Source organism: Eptatretus burgeri, chromosome 11 (assembly GCF_056783735.1).
Source record: "Eptatretus burgeri isolate ZD-2024b chromosome 11, Ebu_testis_v1, whole genome shotgun sequence".
NCBI lineage: Eukaryota > Metazoa > Chordata > Myxini > Myxiniformes > Myxinidae > Eptatretus > Eptatretus burgeri.
In genome coordinates this window covers 99,299,698-99,319,025 of record NC_140971.1, presented here as the reverse complement: position 1 = coordinate 99,319,025, position 19,328 = coordinate 99,299,698, and the positions used below count along the sequence as shown (strand labels likewise).

The 19,328-nt window shown below is 42.2% G+C and overlaps 1 protein-coding gene across 8 annotated transcripts in view; it reads left to right on the top strand.

The window, feature by feature from the left end:
* Positions 1-18,470, top strand: part of LOC147017748 (phospholipid-transporting ATPase IC-like) — a 159,478-nt gene extending 141,008 nt beyond the window's left edge. For all 8 annotated transcript variants that reach the window (XM_085847630.1, XM_085847632.1, XM_085847631.1 and 5 more), the window contains 6 exons: positions 6,600-6,823; positions 7,037-7,120; positions 12,156-12,401; positions 13,857-13,995; positions 14,180-14,310; positions 16,358-18,470. In XM_085847630.1, the coding sequence (XP_085703756.1) occupies positions 6,600-6,823; positions 7,037-7,120; positions 12,156-12,401; positions 13,857-13,995; positions 14,180-14,310; positions 16,358-16,531 (998 nt within the window). In that variant the 3' untranslated portion in view covers positions 16,532-18,470. The remainder of the gene's footprint in view (positions 1-6,599; positions 6,824-7,036; positions 7,121-12,155; positions 12,402-13,856; positions 13,996-14,179; positions 14,311-16,357) is intronic.
* Positions 18,471-19,328: the final 858 nt, after the last annotated feature.

The following is a 19,328-nucleotide window of genomic DNA, read 5'->3' as shown; positions in this document are numbered from 1 at the left end:
CGGCTTGTCTGTCTGTCTGTCTGTCTGTCTGTCAATCGCCTACAGGTCACAATTTAAAACCGATCTTCACGAAACTTCACCACATGGTTGAGTTTGACACAAGCAAGAAGCCCATTTTTTTGAGGTCAAAAGGTCAAAAGGTCAACACAGGCCAAAGGTCAACAACTCAGGTCGTATTTCAAAAATCCTCAATTTTCATCCAATTGACTTGAATTTGAACAGGATTTGCATATCAGGTCACTGAATTCAACCACCAATTATTTGGGACGTCAACATCGGCCGACTTTCCAAAATCCTCAGTTTTCATCCGATTCACTTGATATTTGAACTGGATTTGCATATTTGGTCATTGAATTCAACCACCAATTATTTTTGAGGTCAAATTTGTTTTATGGACTTTGCAAGTATAGTGCTCTGCATGACGTCTTTTGTACACCGCTCATTCCCACCTCCATATCCAGTCGATGCATGATGCCATCACCGGGCGCTGAAGGAAGGGAGTACTCAGTTTTCAATCTTGTTTGTTTTTAGCTCGCCTGTTCGAAGAACAGAGAGCTATAGTGATACCCCCAGCGTGAGCATCAGGGTCAGCGTGAGCTTGAGAGCGTGAAAATGTTAAAGTTTTTGATGCAAGTTATTTTTTCCTTTCTAATGTTTTTATCTACCACACTATTTTTTATACACCCGATATATATATATATATATATATATATATATATATATATATATATATATATATATATATATATATATATATATATGTAAACTGTGGAAAAAAAAAATATATATATATATATATATATATATGTAAACTGTGGAAAAAAAAATATATATATATATATATGTAAACTGTGGAAATATATATATATATATATATATATGTAAACTGTGGAAATATATTATATATATCAGGGCGTATTATGTGATACCAGTTGTCCGTCCGTCTGTCTGTCTGTCTGTCCGTCCGTTCCTGTTCACACTCTAATTCCCAAAGGTTTCAACTTTCACGTTTCATATTTGGTACATAGGGACAGACTGTGGAGACGGTGTCGCGGCATACGCTCCTCATCTAAAGTGGTTGCCATGGCAACCGGGATGCTGTTTTCCATCCGTTCCTGTCCACACTCTAACTCCCAAAGTTTTCAACTTTCACGTTTCATATTTGGTAGGTAGGTACAGACTGTGGAGACGGTGTGTCGTGACATACGTTCATCATCTAAAGTGGTTGCCATGGCAACCGGGATGCTGTTTTCCATCCGTTCCTGTCCACACTCTAACTCCCAAAGTTTTCAACTTTCACGTTTCATATTTGGTACATAGGTACAGACTGTGGAGACGGTGTGTCGCGACATACGTTCGTTATCTTAAGTGGTTGCCATGGCAACCGGGATGCTATTTTCCATCCGCTCCTGTCTGCACTCTAACTCCCAAAGTTTTCAACTTTCACGTTTAATATTTGGTGCATTGGTACAGACTGTGTGGAGACGGTGTGTCACGACATACGTTTGTCATCTAAAGTGGTTGCCATGACAACCAGGATGCTGTTTTCCAAGTAGTAGCACAATTCTGTATATACCTTCTTGTCCGGGCGTATATTGTGCTCACTTGCACTCTTGTTACTGATTACAATATACAAATACATATATTGCTTTATAACACTGAACAACAAAATTTTTTTACTGGAGATGTGTAAAGTGATTTAGACTAATTTGGGTACGCTGATTTCAAAAATCATAACCGTTTTGCTGTATCACGTCAGGATTTTCAGTAACAGAAATATTCCCATTGCCTAGAAGTCAGGATTTCAATGAAATTTACAAAAATTCATTTATTCATTTATTTCATCATGAATGCTTCAAAATTATAGAAATTACAGAAAAACTCCACTAGAATGTAATTAAAAATGCTTTAGGCATTTGGCTTTGCGTTTGTGCTGCTCTGTGTCAGTTTCACGATGCAGGAACCAGCAGAAATCGCCCATCATGTTCGGGTTGTGCCGCCCTTGGTAACGCGTCTCCATGAGTGAAATCTCTTGGTGGAATCGCTCGCCGTGCTCGTCCGAGACTGCTCCCAAGTTGTCAGGGAAGAAGTTCAGGTGCTGGTGTAGGAAATGGATTTTCAGGGACATCCTGGAGCCAAGTTTCCTGAAGGACTCCAGCAGCTGCTGCACTATTTCTTCATAGTTGTCCGCGCGCTCGTTCCCCAAGAAATTGTCCGTCACAGCTTTGAAGCTCCTCCACGCTGCCAGCTCTTTGGGGTTTAGAGTTGTCGGAAAAGTTTCGTCCTTCATAATCTGTCGGATTTGCGGTCCAACAAAGACACCAGCCTTGATCTTGGCCTCCGACAAGGTGTTGCCAAACTTTTCCTTGAGGCCACGCCCATTCAGATCCATTGCCCGTACAAAACTTTTCATCAAGCCGAGCTTTATGTGGAGTGGTGGAAGGAAAACCTTGGCTGGGTCGACAAGGGCGACATGCTTCACGTTGTGTCGACCAGGTACATGCTCTTTTCGCTCTTCCCAATCTTTCTTCGTCCAGTGATTCTTGTCGTCTCTGCTATCCCAGAGACAAAGGAAGCACATGTATTTCGTGTAGCCTGACTGCAGCCCGAACAACAGCGCCACCACTTTCAAGTCTCCGCAGATGTGCCAGTTGAAGTCATTGTACTTGATGGAATCAAGCAGCTGCCGCATAGTCTCATAGGTCTCTGTCATTCCGAACGCGTGAGCCAGTGGGACTGATGGTTTCTCGTTGCCATTGTGGAGCAAAACAGCCTTCAAGCTGTTCTTCCCCGAGTCGATGAAGAGGCGCCAGTCTGCAGGATCGTGATCACACCCAAGTTCTTTCAACAGACCGTTGATGTCACTGCAGAATGTCATCGTGTCTTCCATCTCAAAGAACTCAGCCATGTCTCTGTGACGTGCTCTGAACAAGGATATCTTGGTGTTAGGTTCAAGTAGATTCCACTGCTGCAGCCTTGATCCAAGCAGCTCTGCCTTCGCCTTTGACAGCGAGAGATCTCTTACAAGATCATTTAAGTCTCCCTGGTTCAGAAGGTGTGATTCTTGAGTGTCGGGTTCAAAAGGTTCATCATCACCATCCTCTTCACCACTGCTTACAGCTATGTTCTGATCAGCTGGAGGTGTTGGAACGGGGTTCTCGTCATCATGAGGCACAGGTTTACGAGCAGAGACGCAGTCAGCGTACTTGATGTGACCTTTATTCTTCTTGTTGAAGCCGGCGATGCTTGTGCAGCAGAAATAACAATCATCATGATGATTCTGCGGCTCACGCCATATCATGGGCACCGCAAATGGCATGCTCGCGCGCTTGCCCACCAACCACTGAGTCAAGGTTGTGTGACAGCTTGTGCAGCAGATGTGTGGTGCCCAGCTCTGTTCTTGGTCCCCCACCTTACACCCGAAGTAGTGAAAGTAGGCGGCCTTCATTTTCACTGCTGTAGATATACTTCGCTGTTGATCTTTTTTGGTATACCGACCACAGACATAACAGAAGTTGTCAGGATGATTGGTACAGGAACGCCTACTCGTCTTTATCTGAAAGAAAGAAATATAACACAAGTTAACAACAATTGTACGAAATAGACATGTTAAAGACATATGTAAATTTCATTGAAATCCTGACTTCTAGGCAATGGGAATATTTCTGTCCCTGAAAATCCTGACGTGATACAGCAAAACGGTTATGATTTTTGAAATCAGCGTACCCAAATTAGTCTTAATCACTTTACACATCTCCAGTTAAAAAATTTTTTTGAAATTTGTTGTTCAGTGTAATTATACTTCACTGCAATGCTTTATAAGAAATATTAATTATTAGACTCGCCTTTTAAAAACGATAAATGTATAAACAGGCGAGCATTGGGTGGCTTTGACACCAATTCTGGTTGTTTGTTTATGTGCAGGATATCTCAAAAAGTTGTGGACGGCTTTGGATGGATTTTGGAAGGCAGGATGGGTGTGTGACAAAGACAAACTGATTATATTTGGGTGAAGATCTGGATCAGACTACTAGAATTTTAAATGTGATTCTTCACCATTGAGCCATATGGCGGAAACAATATATCACACAATATCTCCAAAATGTATTGGGCCCGATATGTTCTCATGGAAAATTCACATACACCCATTGTGTGGCATAGGTATGTGCTCGACCGAGTGCCCTTCTAGTTTCGGATGTTATTTCATTCCGTAAGGAGCTTGGAGCGATGTCATCTTCTACACAAAAGTGAATGAGATGTTTGTTTGTTTGTTTGTTTGTTTGTGATGCGAACCCTCTGATCACCAAGTTTAATCATGACGATACTTTATCGGATCACATTTTTACCACAATACACCTTGTTAGGGTCATTTTCTCACAATTTATAACTTGTAAATACACGTGCCACCGCCTGTCATGGGGAAGGGGTGGTAGTCAGGAGGGAGAGAGGGGAAGGAATGAGGTGGGAGGAGGGAGGATGTGGAGGTGGGGTAGGAGGAGGTTTGGGGGTTTTGTGGAGGAAGGGGAAGGGGTGCGGTGGGAGTCAGAAGGGGCTGGGGATTGGATGGTTTGGGAGTCTGAAGGAAGGAGAGGAGGGAAGGGAATGGGGTGCAGTGGTTATCCGAAGGGGGGGGGGGTTGGAGAAGAAGGGAAGGGAAGGTGTGGTTGGGAGTCCGGGTTAGAGATTGGTGAGGTTGGAGTCCAGAGTAGGGTGGGATGGGAGAAGGTGGTATGGGAGTCCAGAAGGAGGTGGTGAGGTGGGAGGAGGCAGGGGGAAGGGTAGGATGAGGGAGGGGAAGGGATGGGAGGAGGGACCCAGCATTGTTGAGCAATGCCGAGTACCTTTGCTAGTATCTCAATAAGTGAAGGATGGATTTTGATGAAATTTGGTAGCCAGGTTGGGTGTGTGACAATGATGAATTCATTCGATTTTGATGAAGATCCGGATCCGAATCCGGCCTATCAATGGGATACAAGACATAAACTGCTCAGCCTGGCAGATGTATGCGCTCTCCCGAGTACCATTCGAGTTAATTTCCTGTGTTAACTGTTTTGACTGCACATATAATAACGATTCTAACATAACTAAACATCCTGATTCTCGATAATTACAAAACAAAAGTAACATCGGAAATCCTAATAACACAATCAGAATACTAACAGCAATTTTAAAGTCGCTTGCCGAATCAGCATGTCACAGGACAGATCAACATGCCACGGCCCGGATCAGGCACGCAGGCCAGAGGGTGCTCCATGCCTAGCCTCGACCCATGGTCCACTGCGGCAAGTACTGCCATGCATACTAGTAGCTATCTTGAACTTGTGCCAGTGTTGGAGCCACCATTGCAGAATGAATTTTACTCCGATCTACTTGTTATTTTAAATGTTCGTTGTAACCAAAGCAAAATAATTTTATTGGCAACATTCTCAACCTCACCATTGCCTTTCCCTTCCTACTTGTAAATTATAGTGATGGCATCACTCAACCTATCAGAGCAGTTACAAGGTCCATTCGTTAGATTATCCTTTATTGCATTATCGAAAGTATCTCATTGGTTGAACTTTTTGAATGTCGTATGTCCTCTCCATTGTACCTTGTAGTAAATTGATCTGCTCGGAAACAAATTGGGAGGCATGACGGTCTTGTTACTCTGTTCACTTAAAAACTCGCATCATCAACATTCGGTGGACCAGAGGCCTCCATGTCTATTTGAGGCTCAATGCAAACCTCAAGTCCACTCTTGCTGCAGTCATTCTTGCAACACGTTTCTTGGCTCGGGTTACGATCGTGGACGGGTCGTCACTCCAAAACAGGGAGTCAGGGCAGGAATGTGTAGTTTTGTCAGAGTGCTGGCAAAAGTTCGCGTACTCCATTATGAAGGACCCGGTGGAATATTTAACGTCCACTTCCTAACGCCGGGAGACAGGACGCCCGGTTTAACGTTCATCCGAGAAACGTCGCATCCACTGATGAATCACCTTTCCGGTGAAACACCAGGGTGGCAGTTTATAGCTGGGTCGAGATTCGAACCAAGGTGAGACAGCTCAGACGTGAGTGTGACTGTTGCTGCACTCCCGGAATATTACATACGTCTTCATTGTATTAAACCCATTGTTTGTGTAATTTCCTATTCAATGAAAGACAGGACATGTAATGGAGAAAAGGGTGAGAGATAGAAGGACTGCATGGATGAAACCACTAAATATAGTAAAATATCATGAGGATTGTTGTAAAATATTCTCTCATTAAAATGCGTCGTGCCTGGCAGGATAGCTCGGAGGTATTGTACTCGCTTTTGGCCTGTCTATTCTGAGTTGGATTCCTGATCCGACTCTGAACTTCCACCTCGGTACTCGGCAGGATGGGCATTGCTTCAATGAGTGTGGCGTCCGTTGGATGGGACATTAGGTTGGGGACCTATCTGTCCCCAGAATACATAATATTAATTATTAATAAATGTTCCACTCCAAGGAACTTTGACACAGGATTTTCTCTAAGCATGCTTAGCAAAAGAGGTAAAGCTCGCACACAATCTTCTGTTCCAATCTGTTTTCATGTTACAGCTAAAAATGTATGAACACTTCTTCCTGTCCTTCCAGCTGCTCACATCGGTGTGGGAATCAGTGGACAGGAGGGGATGCAGGCCGTGTTGGCGAGCGACTTTTCCTTCGGACAATTCCGCTTCCTGCAGCGGTTACTTCTGGTGCACGGTCGTTGGTCTTACCTGCGTCTCACAAACTTCTTGTGTTATTTCTTCTACAAGAACTTTGCCTTCACCCTGGTCCACTTTTGGTTTGGGTTCTTCAACGGCTTCTCTGCACAAGTATGACTCGTCTCCATGTTTGTAGAGTAAATCTTTATTTGCTCTTTGATCGACACTTTTGAAATGTGATATATTTCAATTAGGTGTTTGTTTTAAGGATACCAAAGAAACGTTTGTGTGTGATTGCCGAAAGAGCGCCATTGTAGGTTGTGTGTGTGTGTTTTGTTTTATTTTTTACTAAACATTGTGTTCTGTGCCATTTTCTTCCAACAGGAAATCTACGATGAATGGTACATCACCTTCTACAACGTCTTTTACACTTCCTTGCCTGTGCTCATGATTGGGATATTTGATCAGGTGTGTCCATCAGGTGTTCCATAAATCGTCGATGGATGATATGGGAGAAGTAGCGCTGAGGATGGGATATGAAGAATGGTTCAGGATAAAGAACCATCAAACGGACAGTTACAATGGAACTATTAATGACATGAAACGGAAGTTAAGACTATCACTGCGCCAAGGGTTGGGTTTATTAACCTTTGAAAAGGTAAACGAATGTATTATTGTCTGAGTCATATATTATTCTGAACTTTGGAGATGACAGGACAACAGCTTGTCATAGTTTCCCAGCAAGCAATTGTTAAACGAGCATGACCCAAGCCACACGAGCAAAGGCATGTGATTGTTTTGTTTAATTTCTGATCGTCTTGCCGTTAAAACATGTAAAAACCAAACTTATGGCCACAAACCCAAAGGTGTACTGTAACAGCCCGGTGTACATCAGGGATGCGTTCCTGAAAAGTGCGACAAAATCAAAGCAATTTTTCTCATAAGAATTAATGTGATAAACAGGGGATGCGTTCCTAAGTTCACCACTTCAGGTATTATATTTCGCTTTTTGGTTTTTTTTTGTATACATTGTCGAGGCTCGTATGAGAGCTAACTCACAAAGCACAACAAGGGGGGAGCAGGAGACAAGAGGGGCAGGAGAGGGAAGGACAAAACAGTGGGGAACAGAGACATTAGGAGATCTGTGGAAGGGAGAGGGATGGGGTGGGGAACATGGGGAATACAAGATGGACATTACAGGGACTTTCAGGAAGGAAAGCAGGGAATTTGAAGGAGCTGGGTTTGGGGTGGATTCATGGGGGTAGAAAAGATTGTGGTTTTGGATGGAGGAAGACAGGAGGTGGTGGTGAACAGCTATTTGTGATCAATAAAAACAAAAGCACGAATCCAACCAGGTTCTTCTTGATGATCCAGGTCGCACAAAAATTGGTGATAAATATCAGCATAACCTGACAAAACTTTAAAATATAAATATGGTACGTGGTGTTTGGCAGTCGGAAGACAATTTCAACAGGTAGTGCTTGCTGTCCGGAGGTTCTCAAGATTCTGTGTGTGGCTTGGAGCATTGTTGAGAAATAACAAAGCCTTTGGTTCAAACTCCTTTTTTTTCACAAAAAATTAACACTGGAGCAAAAACTGTTCATGAACCAATTAATAAAAACTTCTGCATCACCAAGGCCTGTTTGACCTCCAGACAAGAGGAAAATGTGCTTTCTAAAAATCCTGCATGGCTCTTGGTGTTTCAGACTGGTATGTCAGTGGCAGTTTTAATTTGTAATTCGCTGAGGCATTCCCCCCAAGAGGGGTAAGGCAATCTTTAGCATCCCACCTCCCCCACCAGGAGGGTAAGGAGATCTTCAGCAGCCTTAAATCCAGAAGAATGTTGTTCTTCATGGGAGATGAAAGCGGATGTTGGAATCAAACGGAAGACCAAGAAAGAACCTGAAGAAGTAAAGAGCAAAGATGGAGTCATCAGGAGGAATCTGGATAGGATTCAGGTTTCAGCTGCAACTCCACTACCGTCAAACCCATCCAGGCAGAGCCAAGTGGTCCTTACAGATAACTTTCTGCAAGAATTCACTTCTTCTTGGATGGATAGATAACGAAAGAGAGAAATAGAGAGTAAAACAGACCATCCAATCATCCACGCATTGGGACCATACCCTGTGCAGAGCGTTGGTGCCGCCTAAGCAGTCTCTTGGACTATTGGACACAATCCTGGACGGGTCGCCACTCCGACACAGGATACCAGCATGCTGGCACTCATTTTGCCGACCTCAGAAGGATGATAGCCTGAGTCAACCCCACCTGGTATTTATTCAATAGCCGAGGGGGATTTGAACTCAGGATCCTAGAATCCCAAGCCCACCACTCTAACCATTAAGCCAACACCATGTATAGTAAAAGAGATGAAAGAAAATAAAAAGCAAGAATTAGATGAATCAAGAGAATTGTGAAAAAATTAGAAAGAAATGTGAAAGAAACAAAGAACAAGATGTTGGGACGAACCCGGACAGATAGATTTCAGCAGTTACTCCCCAGGCTCAAACAAAGCAACATGTACAAGCGAGCAGAGGTTCATGTGCTTCCAAAATAAGCTTCTTTTGTCCACATGAAACACTAAATTTGTCGGATTGTCACCATTTTCAATAATCCATTTTGATTACCTTGCACTCGCGAACCAAAAATCAGGGTTAAGTGATCGGTAGCGTACGTATGTTTGTCGTACGTCGTGTCTGCATTTTAAGAGCGTACATCGAAAACCGTTCAGAGGAAATTGAAACCTTACCACATGTTACATGACCACATGGTGTAGCAGTTACACTTTTGAGCTCAACATCGGCCAAAGGTCAACACAGGCCAAGTTTCTAAAATTGTCCATTTTCATCCGATTGACTTGAAATTTGAACAGGATTTTCTTATCAACTCACTGAATTCAACCACCAATTATTCAGCCACCGATACTCCTTGTTTTTTGTTACTTTGGCTTTTGGGTGCCCAATAAAGAGGCTCCGGACTCCCACAATGTCTCATTGATGTCTAAAGTCAAGTGTCAGGTGACCTATTTTTTGGCAATGGACGCCTTGCCACTGCTTCCAATCGTCCTTTCTCGCAACTCCACAATTAAGCCTCATAAAGCTGATAACTCAACATATCAACAGAAGGGTGAAAGCAAAATTTGCTGTTATGGATATCAAGGGGGCCATCAGAGAGTCGGTGTCTTGTGAGGGGCATGCCCCACAATCAGCCGAAACAACCGAAACCCTCAAAGCCAAACACCCGGCTGCTCCGCCTGACCTCAACCTACCAGCCGCGCTCGATGGTGAATTAGCCACTCCATTGGTTCTTTCTGAGCATTCCATCTGAATAGCGGTCAACCTTTTTCCATCTGGATCGGCTGCAAGCCCCGATGGGCTCAGACCGGGACATCTTCAGGCTCTTTTTGGTCAAGGAATCTGCCGATGCAGGAGCCCCCTTACTTTCTTCTCTTACCCTGTTCATTAGCATGGTTCTGCGGGGAGAGGTTTCCGAAGCCGTGTTTCCTGGTTTTTTTTCAGTGCAAATTTATTTGCTCCAACAAAGAAGGATGGTGGTGTTCATCCGATCGCTGTGAGCAATGCTTTGCACCGTCTTGTGACCAAAGCCGCAGTCCGATCTTTTTCTGAAGATCTCGGGGCTGAGCTACGTCCAGTCCAGTTGGGCTATTCAACTGAAGGTGGCTGTGAAGTGGCTACCCACCCTGCCAGAATTTATCTGACAAATCCACCTCTTAATCACATCTTTCTCAAGGTTGACATGTGTAATGCATTGAATTGCTTGAGGCATGACTGTTTTTTTTTTGGCTGAAGTATGAAGGCGCACCCCCAGTATCTAACTGCTCATCTGCCAGGCATTCTGATTTGTTCTATGGCAACGAGGCCATTTATTCAGCAACTGGCATTCAACAGGGTGACCCCTTCGGGCCAGTCCTTTTGTCCCTGGGCATCGACTCAATAGCCATGGGGGTTCAGTCAGAGTTCAATATATGGTACCTCAACAACGCTTCATTTGGGGATGAACCCGCGGAAGTGCTGGCTGGCCTCCACAATGTCATTGCTCGGTTGACCACCATTGGCCTCAAAATCAATGGTGGCAAGTGCGAGTTGACCATCCTCAACCATGCACCGCTGGATGGCTGTCAACTTACCGAGGCCATATCTAAGGCGGTGCTCCCTGATATTAAGATTGTTTTGATCAAGACTGTACTCTTCTTGCTGCTCTGATCTCCCCGAGGCCTTCGCCCAAAGCTATTCTTGAGAAACACGATGACTTGATCCGTATGACAGGCCGCCTGGAGCAAATTGACGCTCACGAAGCATTTGTGCTGCTCAAAAACTGTTTCGCCTTGCCCAAGCACCTGTATATCTTGCATGCGTCTCCCTCCTACCTGAATGGTGCACAGCTAGGAGATTTTGACCGCACCATTTGCAAAACCGTTAGTAAAATTTATAATGTTGCTTTCAACGATTCTGCCTGGATGCAAGCTACACTCCCATTTAAGCAGGGAGGTCTGGATTTCAGGAGGGCTATTGATATCACTCTCCCTGGCTTGATCTCCTCATTGCTGGCAGTCTGCCCCCTTCGTATACCTGGTGTTGGCTTTATGGTTCGAGTGGTGGGCTTGAGATCCTAGGATCCCGAGTTCAAATCCCATTCGGCTGTTGAATTAATACCAGGTGGGGTTGACTCTGCCTGTCATCCTTCCGAGGTTGGCAAAATGAGTACCAGCTTGCTGGTATCCTGTGTCAGAGTGGCGACCCATCCAGGATTGTGCCCAATTGCCAAGGAGACTGCTTAGGCAGCACCAACGCTCTGCACAGAGTATGGTCCAAATGAATGGATGGCCCCTGATTTTAATCCCATGTAAGTGGTTTGGTGCAAACAGTGAAGTTGACAATGGTGGTGTTGTCATGGAGTTCAGCCCATATTGGTGTTTGCGAACCCAAAGGCCTGTCCTGGCTAAGCCAAAAAGCATGGGATGTTGATGTGGAAAGAGTGTCTTTTGTCAGCTTATCGAATAGTGTGGATCAGGTCACCAGTCTCTCTTTTGGCCGCAGCTACTAAGGAAAGCGGGATGTGGACACAGCACCAAGACAACGAGTTACCTTTCATATAGAGTAGGCCTTTTGAGTTGTTGTTTTGATAAAACAAAACCTCTTCTGCATTTAATGACGTCCAAGGACTTCACAAGTACTGCAATTCGAGCAATCGTGTTGGTTCACGTCACCTGTCTGAATATTCATGTGTGTAAGCCGACATGATGTTCCATTTGCACAGTCACCAATGTGGATGCCTTTTTCACATTTCCTCTGAAGGGCATTGTGCTCCATGATGGAGTAAAACTTACGTGGAAATCGCACAACTGCAGTTTATACCGGAGTGCGATTTGATGGCACTTTGTAACTCTTAACGACAAACTTTGGAAATAAGTTATTCTCCACTTCAAAGGACATGTTTTGAAAGCATTGTTTCACCACATCTGTTTATTTGTTTTCATTGCCAGGATGTAAGTGACGTCAAGAGCATCCAGTACCCGGCTTTGTATGAACCAGGCCCGAAGAACCTTTACTTCAACTTCCCTATTTTCTTTGGTAGACTCATGTTTGGATTTTTCACTTCCTTTCTCATCTTCTTCATTCCATACGGTGCGTTCACAATGACCACACGTGATGACGGGATGTCTCCAAGCGATTATCAATCTTTCTGCATCGTTACTTCTACCGCTCTTACATTCATTGTGAATTTTCAGGTGAGGAGTGACGGTGTCCATGATAAATGTTTTGATGACCTTTGAGGAATGACTGCAATTGCTCATAATTTGTCAAATGCATGTTACAGTGTCGACAATGAAGAATAGCCCTGTTTTCTCAGTGATGATCAACTCCAATAAATGCTTTCAGTTATAACCTCCGTCAACGAAGGTGGACGGAGGTTATGTTTTCACCCCTGTCTATTTTGTACGTCTCTTTGTCTTTGAACATGTTATCTCAAAAAGTTGTGGATGGATTTCGAAAAAAATATGCTGAACAGGATGGGTGTGTGACAATGAGGAATTGTTTCAATTTTTGAGTGATTATTCACCATTGAGTGATCGGGGCAAAAACTATACATCGCACGATATCTCAAAACAGTACGGACGAGTTACGACAAAATTGGATCGATAAGTTGGTTCAGTGACGAGAACAAACCAATTCGATTTTGGTTCAGGCCCAGATCTAGATTCGGCCTATCAGTGGGATACAAAACGTAAACTGTTCAGCCTGGCAGATCTATGTGCTCTTACCGATGTGTCGATCTAGTATTTTTAAGTGATTCTTCACCATCGAAATATCAGACCAAAAACGACACATGGCATGATATTTCAAAAAGTTTTGGACAGATTACAACGAAACTTGGTGGATAAGTTAGGTAGGTGACAAGAACAAGCCGATTAGATTTTTGTGAGTGACAAGGAAAATGCTCCGGATCCAGATCCGGCCTATCAATGGGAAACAAAACTTAAATTGTTCAACCTGCTGGTGTGCGCTACACCAAGAACCATTCTAGTTCTTGAAACGATCGCTCCTTTCGGATACAATTTGATCTGAGAAAAGTTGGATTAACTCGGAGAAACTACACGTGATTGCACAACCGGCATTTTAACACAATTGGACTATTTTTCATTGCATTGAAGTGAGCGATTACATTTTTTATCGTAATAAATTTTGTTAATTTCATTGATGTAATGACACTTGTGCGGTCACACACACACACACACACACACACACACACACACACACACACACACACACACACACACACACACACACACACACACACACACACACACACACACACACACACAATCTTAATTGTGGGTTTTGCTGAAGTCTCGTCTTCCCCTTTTCCACTACTTGGTGTGGACCACATGTTGACGATTTGAAATAATTTTAAGGATATTTATTAAAGAAAAAAAAACAAGCACCAGTGAATAAACTCAACAGGTTGAGATGAAAATAACACCAAGTGGCAGGAACATAGATTATGCGAACACGGTCTGTCCCCACGAATCGTCTCGAGTTCAATGAATGAATGAATGAATGAAGAATATATTACTCATGTGCTCGCGTGCAAATGAACAATTATAAATTGCTCAGCCAAAATTCAAAAAAAAATTACATTGTTATTGTTATCATTGTTTTCTTGTCACTGATACTATTTTCAGGTGGGACTGGACACAGCATTCTGGACCTGGCTCACTATCTTCTCCATCGCTGTCAGCATTGTATCTCACTTTGCCTTGATGTTTGACTTCAATAGCGATGGTTCGCATCACCTGTTTACCTCAATCTTCACGTACACAGGTTCAGTATTTGGAAAATTACTCCATTTCATCTACATAAGGTTTCATAATCCATAACAGTTGGTTTTGTTGTACTCATACTAACTATTCTCACACGCCATTTGATCTCATAATTACATTCTCTCTTCCCCTCTCCTAACCCCCCTACCTCCTTCCCGATCCCCACCCATCCCTTCTAATGGCAGGCGTACCACTAAACTCGCTAAAGCAGGCCTACTTGTGGCTGACTATCATCCTCACTGTATCCATTGCTCTGCTGCCTGTTGTGACTTTTCGGTTCCTCAGGCGTGTTTTGAAGCCACGGCTCAGCGAGCTTGTAAGCACCAACTGCATTTTGCATTTATTGTGGAGTATCTTTCATCTGAAAAGTAAACTGTTTTTGTACTCCAAATTAAAAATAAAGTTAAGTGGGAAAAGAGACGTCTCAAAGAAAAATAGTCGAACTGATGGGTAAGTGGGGATTTTTTTTTTAATGTCCCAAGTGATTGCTTAAGGAGGAAAAGCTGAGTCGTGATGGGATGGGGTGAGATATCTTGAGAGACCAAACAGAAATGAAACAGCTCGGATAGTCATGTTTGTTTCAAGACAGATGAGCTCAATGAAAATTCAGGAGTAAAAGGGCCTTCTACACTGTCACTGCTTTATTCTATTCAGATATCACGACTTTTCTACTTCTCATGCTTTATTCTTGAGATTCCCTGATACAGCAGCCTGCAATAGTACTCACCCCCAACCAATAATGTGCCACATTTAGATGAATTATGAATGATGTAGAAACAATTTTTCCAAATTAACTTTTTTTATTTATAATTGGAGAGATCAAACAAAACACTGTTATAGTTGAAGGAGGTTACATGTCAAGAATACCGGTAAAAAAAACATGTACAAATCAAAATCCACTGGTTGTGAAATATTCAGCCCCTTAGGTCAGTACTCGGTGGAATCACCTTTTACAGCAATGACTGCTCCGAGTCTTTGTGGGTAGGTCTCTAACAGCTTTGTACAGTGACATGGTGAAATCTTTGTCCATTCTTCACGTGAAAACTTCTCTCGTTCTGCCAAGTTTGATGGGGATCGTCGATGGACTGCAATCTTCAAGTCTCGCCATAAATATTCAATTGGGTTCAAGTCAGGACTTTGACCGGGCCACTCAAGAACATTTATTACCTTCTTATTCAGGCACTCCAGTGTGGATTTAGCTTTGTGCTTCGGATCATTGTGCTGCTGAAATGTGAATCTCCTACCCAGTTTGATTCATGGCTGACTCGAGCAGGTTTTCATCAAGGATTCTCCTGTACTTTACACCGTCCATTGTCCCTTTTGTCTTGATGGGCTTTCCGGTCCTTGTTTATGAAAAACAGCCACATAATATGATTCTGCCACCACCATGCTTCACAGTAGGGATGTTGATGACTGGGTGATGTGCAGTGTTAGACTTGCTCCAGACATAAGGCGTTGAATTTAGACCAAAAAGTTCAATTTTCGTTTCGTATGACCACAAAACATTTCTCCACATGCCTGCAGTTTCATCAAGATTATTTTTCACAAACTCCATACGAACTTTTATATGTGTCTTTTTCAGTAATGGTTTCTTTCTTGCCACCTGTCCATGGCGTACAGCTTTGTGAAGGAAATGGGATATTGTCGATTGATGAACAATGACCCCCCCCCCCCATCTCGAAAATCGATCATTGCAGATCTTTCAAAATCATTGTTTGATTTACAGTGACATCCCGAACCAGTTTCCTTCTTGCCCGGCTGCTGAGTTTGCATGGGCGACCTGATCTTGGTCGAGTCTGGGTGGTATGATACGTCTTCCACTTCTTCATGATGGATTTCATCGTACTCACAGGGATCATGAGTGACTGAAATCTTCTTATAACCCTCTCCTGAATGGTGAATCTCCACCACTTCATGTCTTACTTCTTTGGAAAGCTCCTTGGTCTTCATGTTTGCCTTGTTAGTTGATTGAGTGAGTTGCACCTTCAAACTCCTTCGATAAGTGGGGAAGATTAATTTCTAGGTTAAACCACTGATTACATACAGGTGAAACCTATTACACTTATTCTCGAACCTTTCAAATAAATAATTTGCTCCTGAAATAATTTCGGGTTAATTAGGGAAAGGATTTCAATACTTGTGCAACATATAATCATCTGATTTTCTCTGTAAATCTATTCACATTTTATCTGAATTATTTTAACTTCATCATTTTGGAGTAGTTTGTGAAGACTATACATTAAGTTTGATTTGAAAGCATCGTGGAAGAAGCTCAGGTGGTATCAAAATGTGAAAACTTTGGAGTGGGATGAATACATTTGCAGGCCACGATACTTCTGTAACATCCATTACCTTCTTCTCAGATTCAAGAGGGTCACCAACCTCGCAAGAAGCCACCGCCAGTGCTGCCTGTGGCATTCCGCAGACGTGTTACCATAAGACGCTCGGGCTACGCTTTTTCACACACTCCTGGATTTGGTGAGCTTATCACATCTGGACGAAGCATCCGTCGCAAGAAAGGAGGAGAGAAGAAATGAAAATCACAAACCTCTGCACAAAGTACACCCATGATTTCTGAGGATCCAAGCAAGCCAATGACAATAACAAGGCCACAGAGTAAAGAACTCTCAATCACTACTTTTATATTGTCCTTTTCTGTGCACCTATATTGAGCTCTGAACTGTTACAGAGTTTGGGGCTTCTGAGTTCTCTGCAGTGCAATGAAAGTCACTCAAATGACATCCGGATATAGACAAGGAATGCTTTTAAGTTTAAATGTATTTCTTTTGGAGATGCTCAAGAAAGAAGTGTCGAAGAAGATGTTGCTTTCAAGTATTGAGGAAGATGTTGCTCTCATCCCTCCTAATAAGGGAAATGCACGAGCACCGTTTTGAATATTGCATTGGGGATTTTTGTAGTTCTTGATCACCTTTGTGATGAGGTAATTTAAAATTGCACCTCACACATCCTCCGGCGATAATTTGAAATGAGTTATCGTGTGAGTTCCGTGTCCTCGAATGCCCTTTTTAGAACGCTCTCATTCGTGAGAACTACCAGCACCGCCCTCTCGGGGAATACCCAGAAGCTCACGCACATTCTCCATTAAAAATTATCATTGTTCCTTGCAGGTGTTGAACAATTTTAGACAACCTTTATTTTTTTGCATCTGAGCCATCAATGTGCCATTTCAGAATGAAATACCAGTGGCCTGTAGTAAAAATATCCACCGTTCATTGATCGTTTGGCTTTAGGGATTGTTGTTTTCGTGGCTGATGGTCGAAGTGGACGATGTAGAAATGCTTTTAAAGCACAACTTCAGAACAGGTGTTTGAAGTTTTTTCATCTACGGATGAATTAGGATGGTGTTGTTCTTGATGTACATATTTATTTTACTGTAAACATTCTTTGGAATATTTTTAAGGTGCCAAATATCGTACATTTGTGGTAATTTGTTTGTTATCGTTCAATTCATACTATGCACTTGATGAGGGTAAACTGTGGTTTAAAATGTGCATTATTTATCATGCATATAATAATTATGTAAAGAAAAACTTAGTAATGTTTTATTTTGGAGATGTGACTTAAAATGAAATTCATACAATAACATATAACCAAGAGGGGTTGAGGGAAACGTTTTAAACTTCTGTGTAATCAATGCCTTTTCAGGATTACATATATTTTAATAATTACTCTTACTTTCATGGCTCCAATTAATCTGAACATCATGTGGGGTGGGCTACACACATGGGTTTATCTTCTCTGCACCCCCACGTACCCCAGTACCCTCTCCACCACCTCCACATTCCCTAGCTCCCTCTTCACTACCCACACAGACCTCAGAATTGTTTACTGCTGTTACAGTATGATACAATTGATAGTAATGTTTTATTTTTTATCATGGTCTATATTTTACAATTTTATGTGTTCTCTCATTGTCTGTAACACGACTGACACATTGTGAGATAATCATGTATTGTGGTGGCTTCTTAATGCACTACTTCAGGAATATTTAGTCAAATGGGTTGCTGTTCATGTCGATGTAACATGATGAATATGAATGTAATGGATGGTGAAATGGTGAGATCAGGAATATTGAAGGATTGAGCATTCTTAAACAAAGGGAGAAAGTGATACAAAAGGAAAACTGAGCAAACAGATTGTGCTGTGAATGCTTCCTGTTATAGATAATTCCAGGAAGAGAAGAGTTCCAAAACAAAACAAACAAAACAAAACGCAGCTGAGTATAAGAGAGGGAGATTTGTGTAAAATTCGAACTCCTTCCAAACACACCGTTTATGTACAACTTATCCTTTTATGAAATTTGTTAACTAAGGTGCAATTATTCTTTGCATATCACTTAAAAAAGAAAGACATTCCTTATTATTCCTGTTTTACATGGTTTAATGTGTTGTCACATTAAATGATTTGGATTGTTTTACAGATTTTATTTTTGAATAAATTTAAGTGATTTATAAATATTGTTTGTTATTTCTTTTTAAAGAAGCAAATGTGTACGTGGTGGGTCGATGAGGTTGGTAACATTGTAATATATATATATATATATATATATATATATATATATATATATATATATATATATATATATATATATATGTATATATCAGTATAGAAGAAGATAAAGGTATTTCTGTGTGTTCGTTGTAATCTTAGCTATCAGGGCTAATACAAGGAAATCACTTCCCTAGAAACCTCGATTCACGTGCGGAGTGTTTTAAGCAGGTTTACTCGAGGATATCGGCAAAGAACTGTCTGTTTGGGACCTTTGAAAACACTAACCTGAGACGTTTGAAAGTTCTCACGTGACCCGGAGGTGCTTTGATGTTGACCCGTGAAGAAAAATTATTCAGGGAAAGGTAAACGTTCAGTCCACTTTGATACTATCAGGAGGAATCATATTTTGTTGTCATAACTGATGAGTGTGCTCATAATCAGTAGTTTGTTATTTTTTGTTATCCCGAAGTACTTTGACCCATGAAGAAGCAGAGGACCGCCTGCCCTGATGCTCACCTGGATCAGGAGCAAGTTATTCAAACCCCCGGCAGACCTCCTTCGACCCTGAAATTTTTGATGCTGTGAACAAACATAGATACATCACAGGTGATGAAGGTTGTGGTCAAGTTTCATTGAAATTGTCTGTGTAGTTCGGAGAACAGAGCAAATACCTATTTTGGGGAGTCAAAAACTCTTCTGTAGACCACCTTAATGAGCACAGATTTTGATGCGGTCGATACACTTTGGTACATCATGGGTGATGAAGGTTGTGGTCAAGTTTCATCGCAATTGTGTGTGTGGTTTTGGAGAAGAGATCAAATA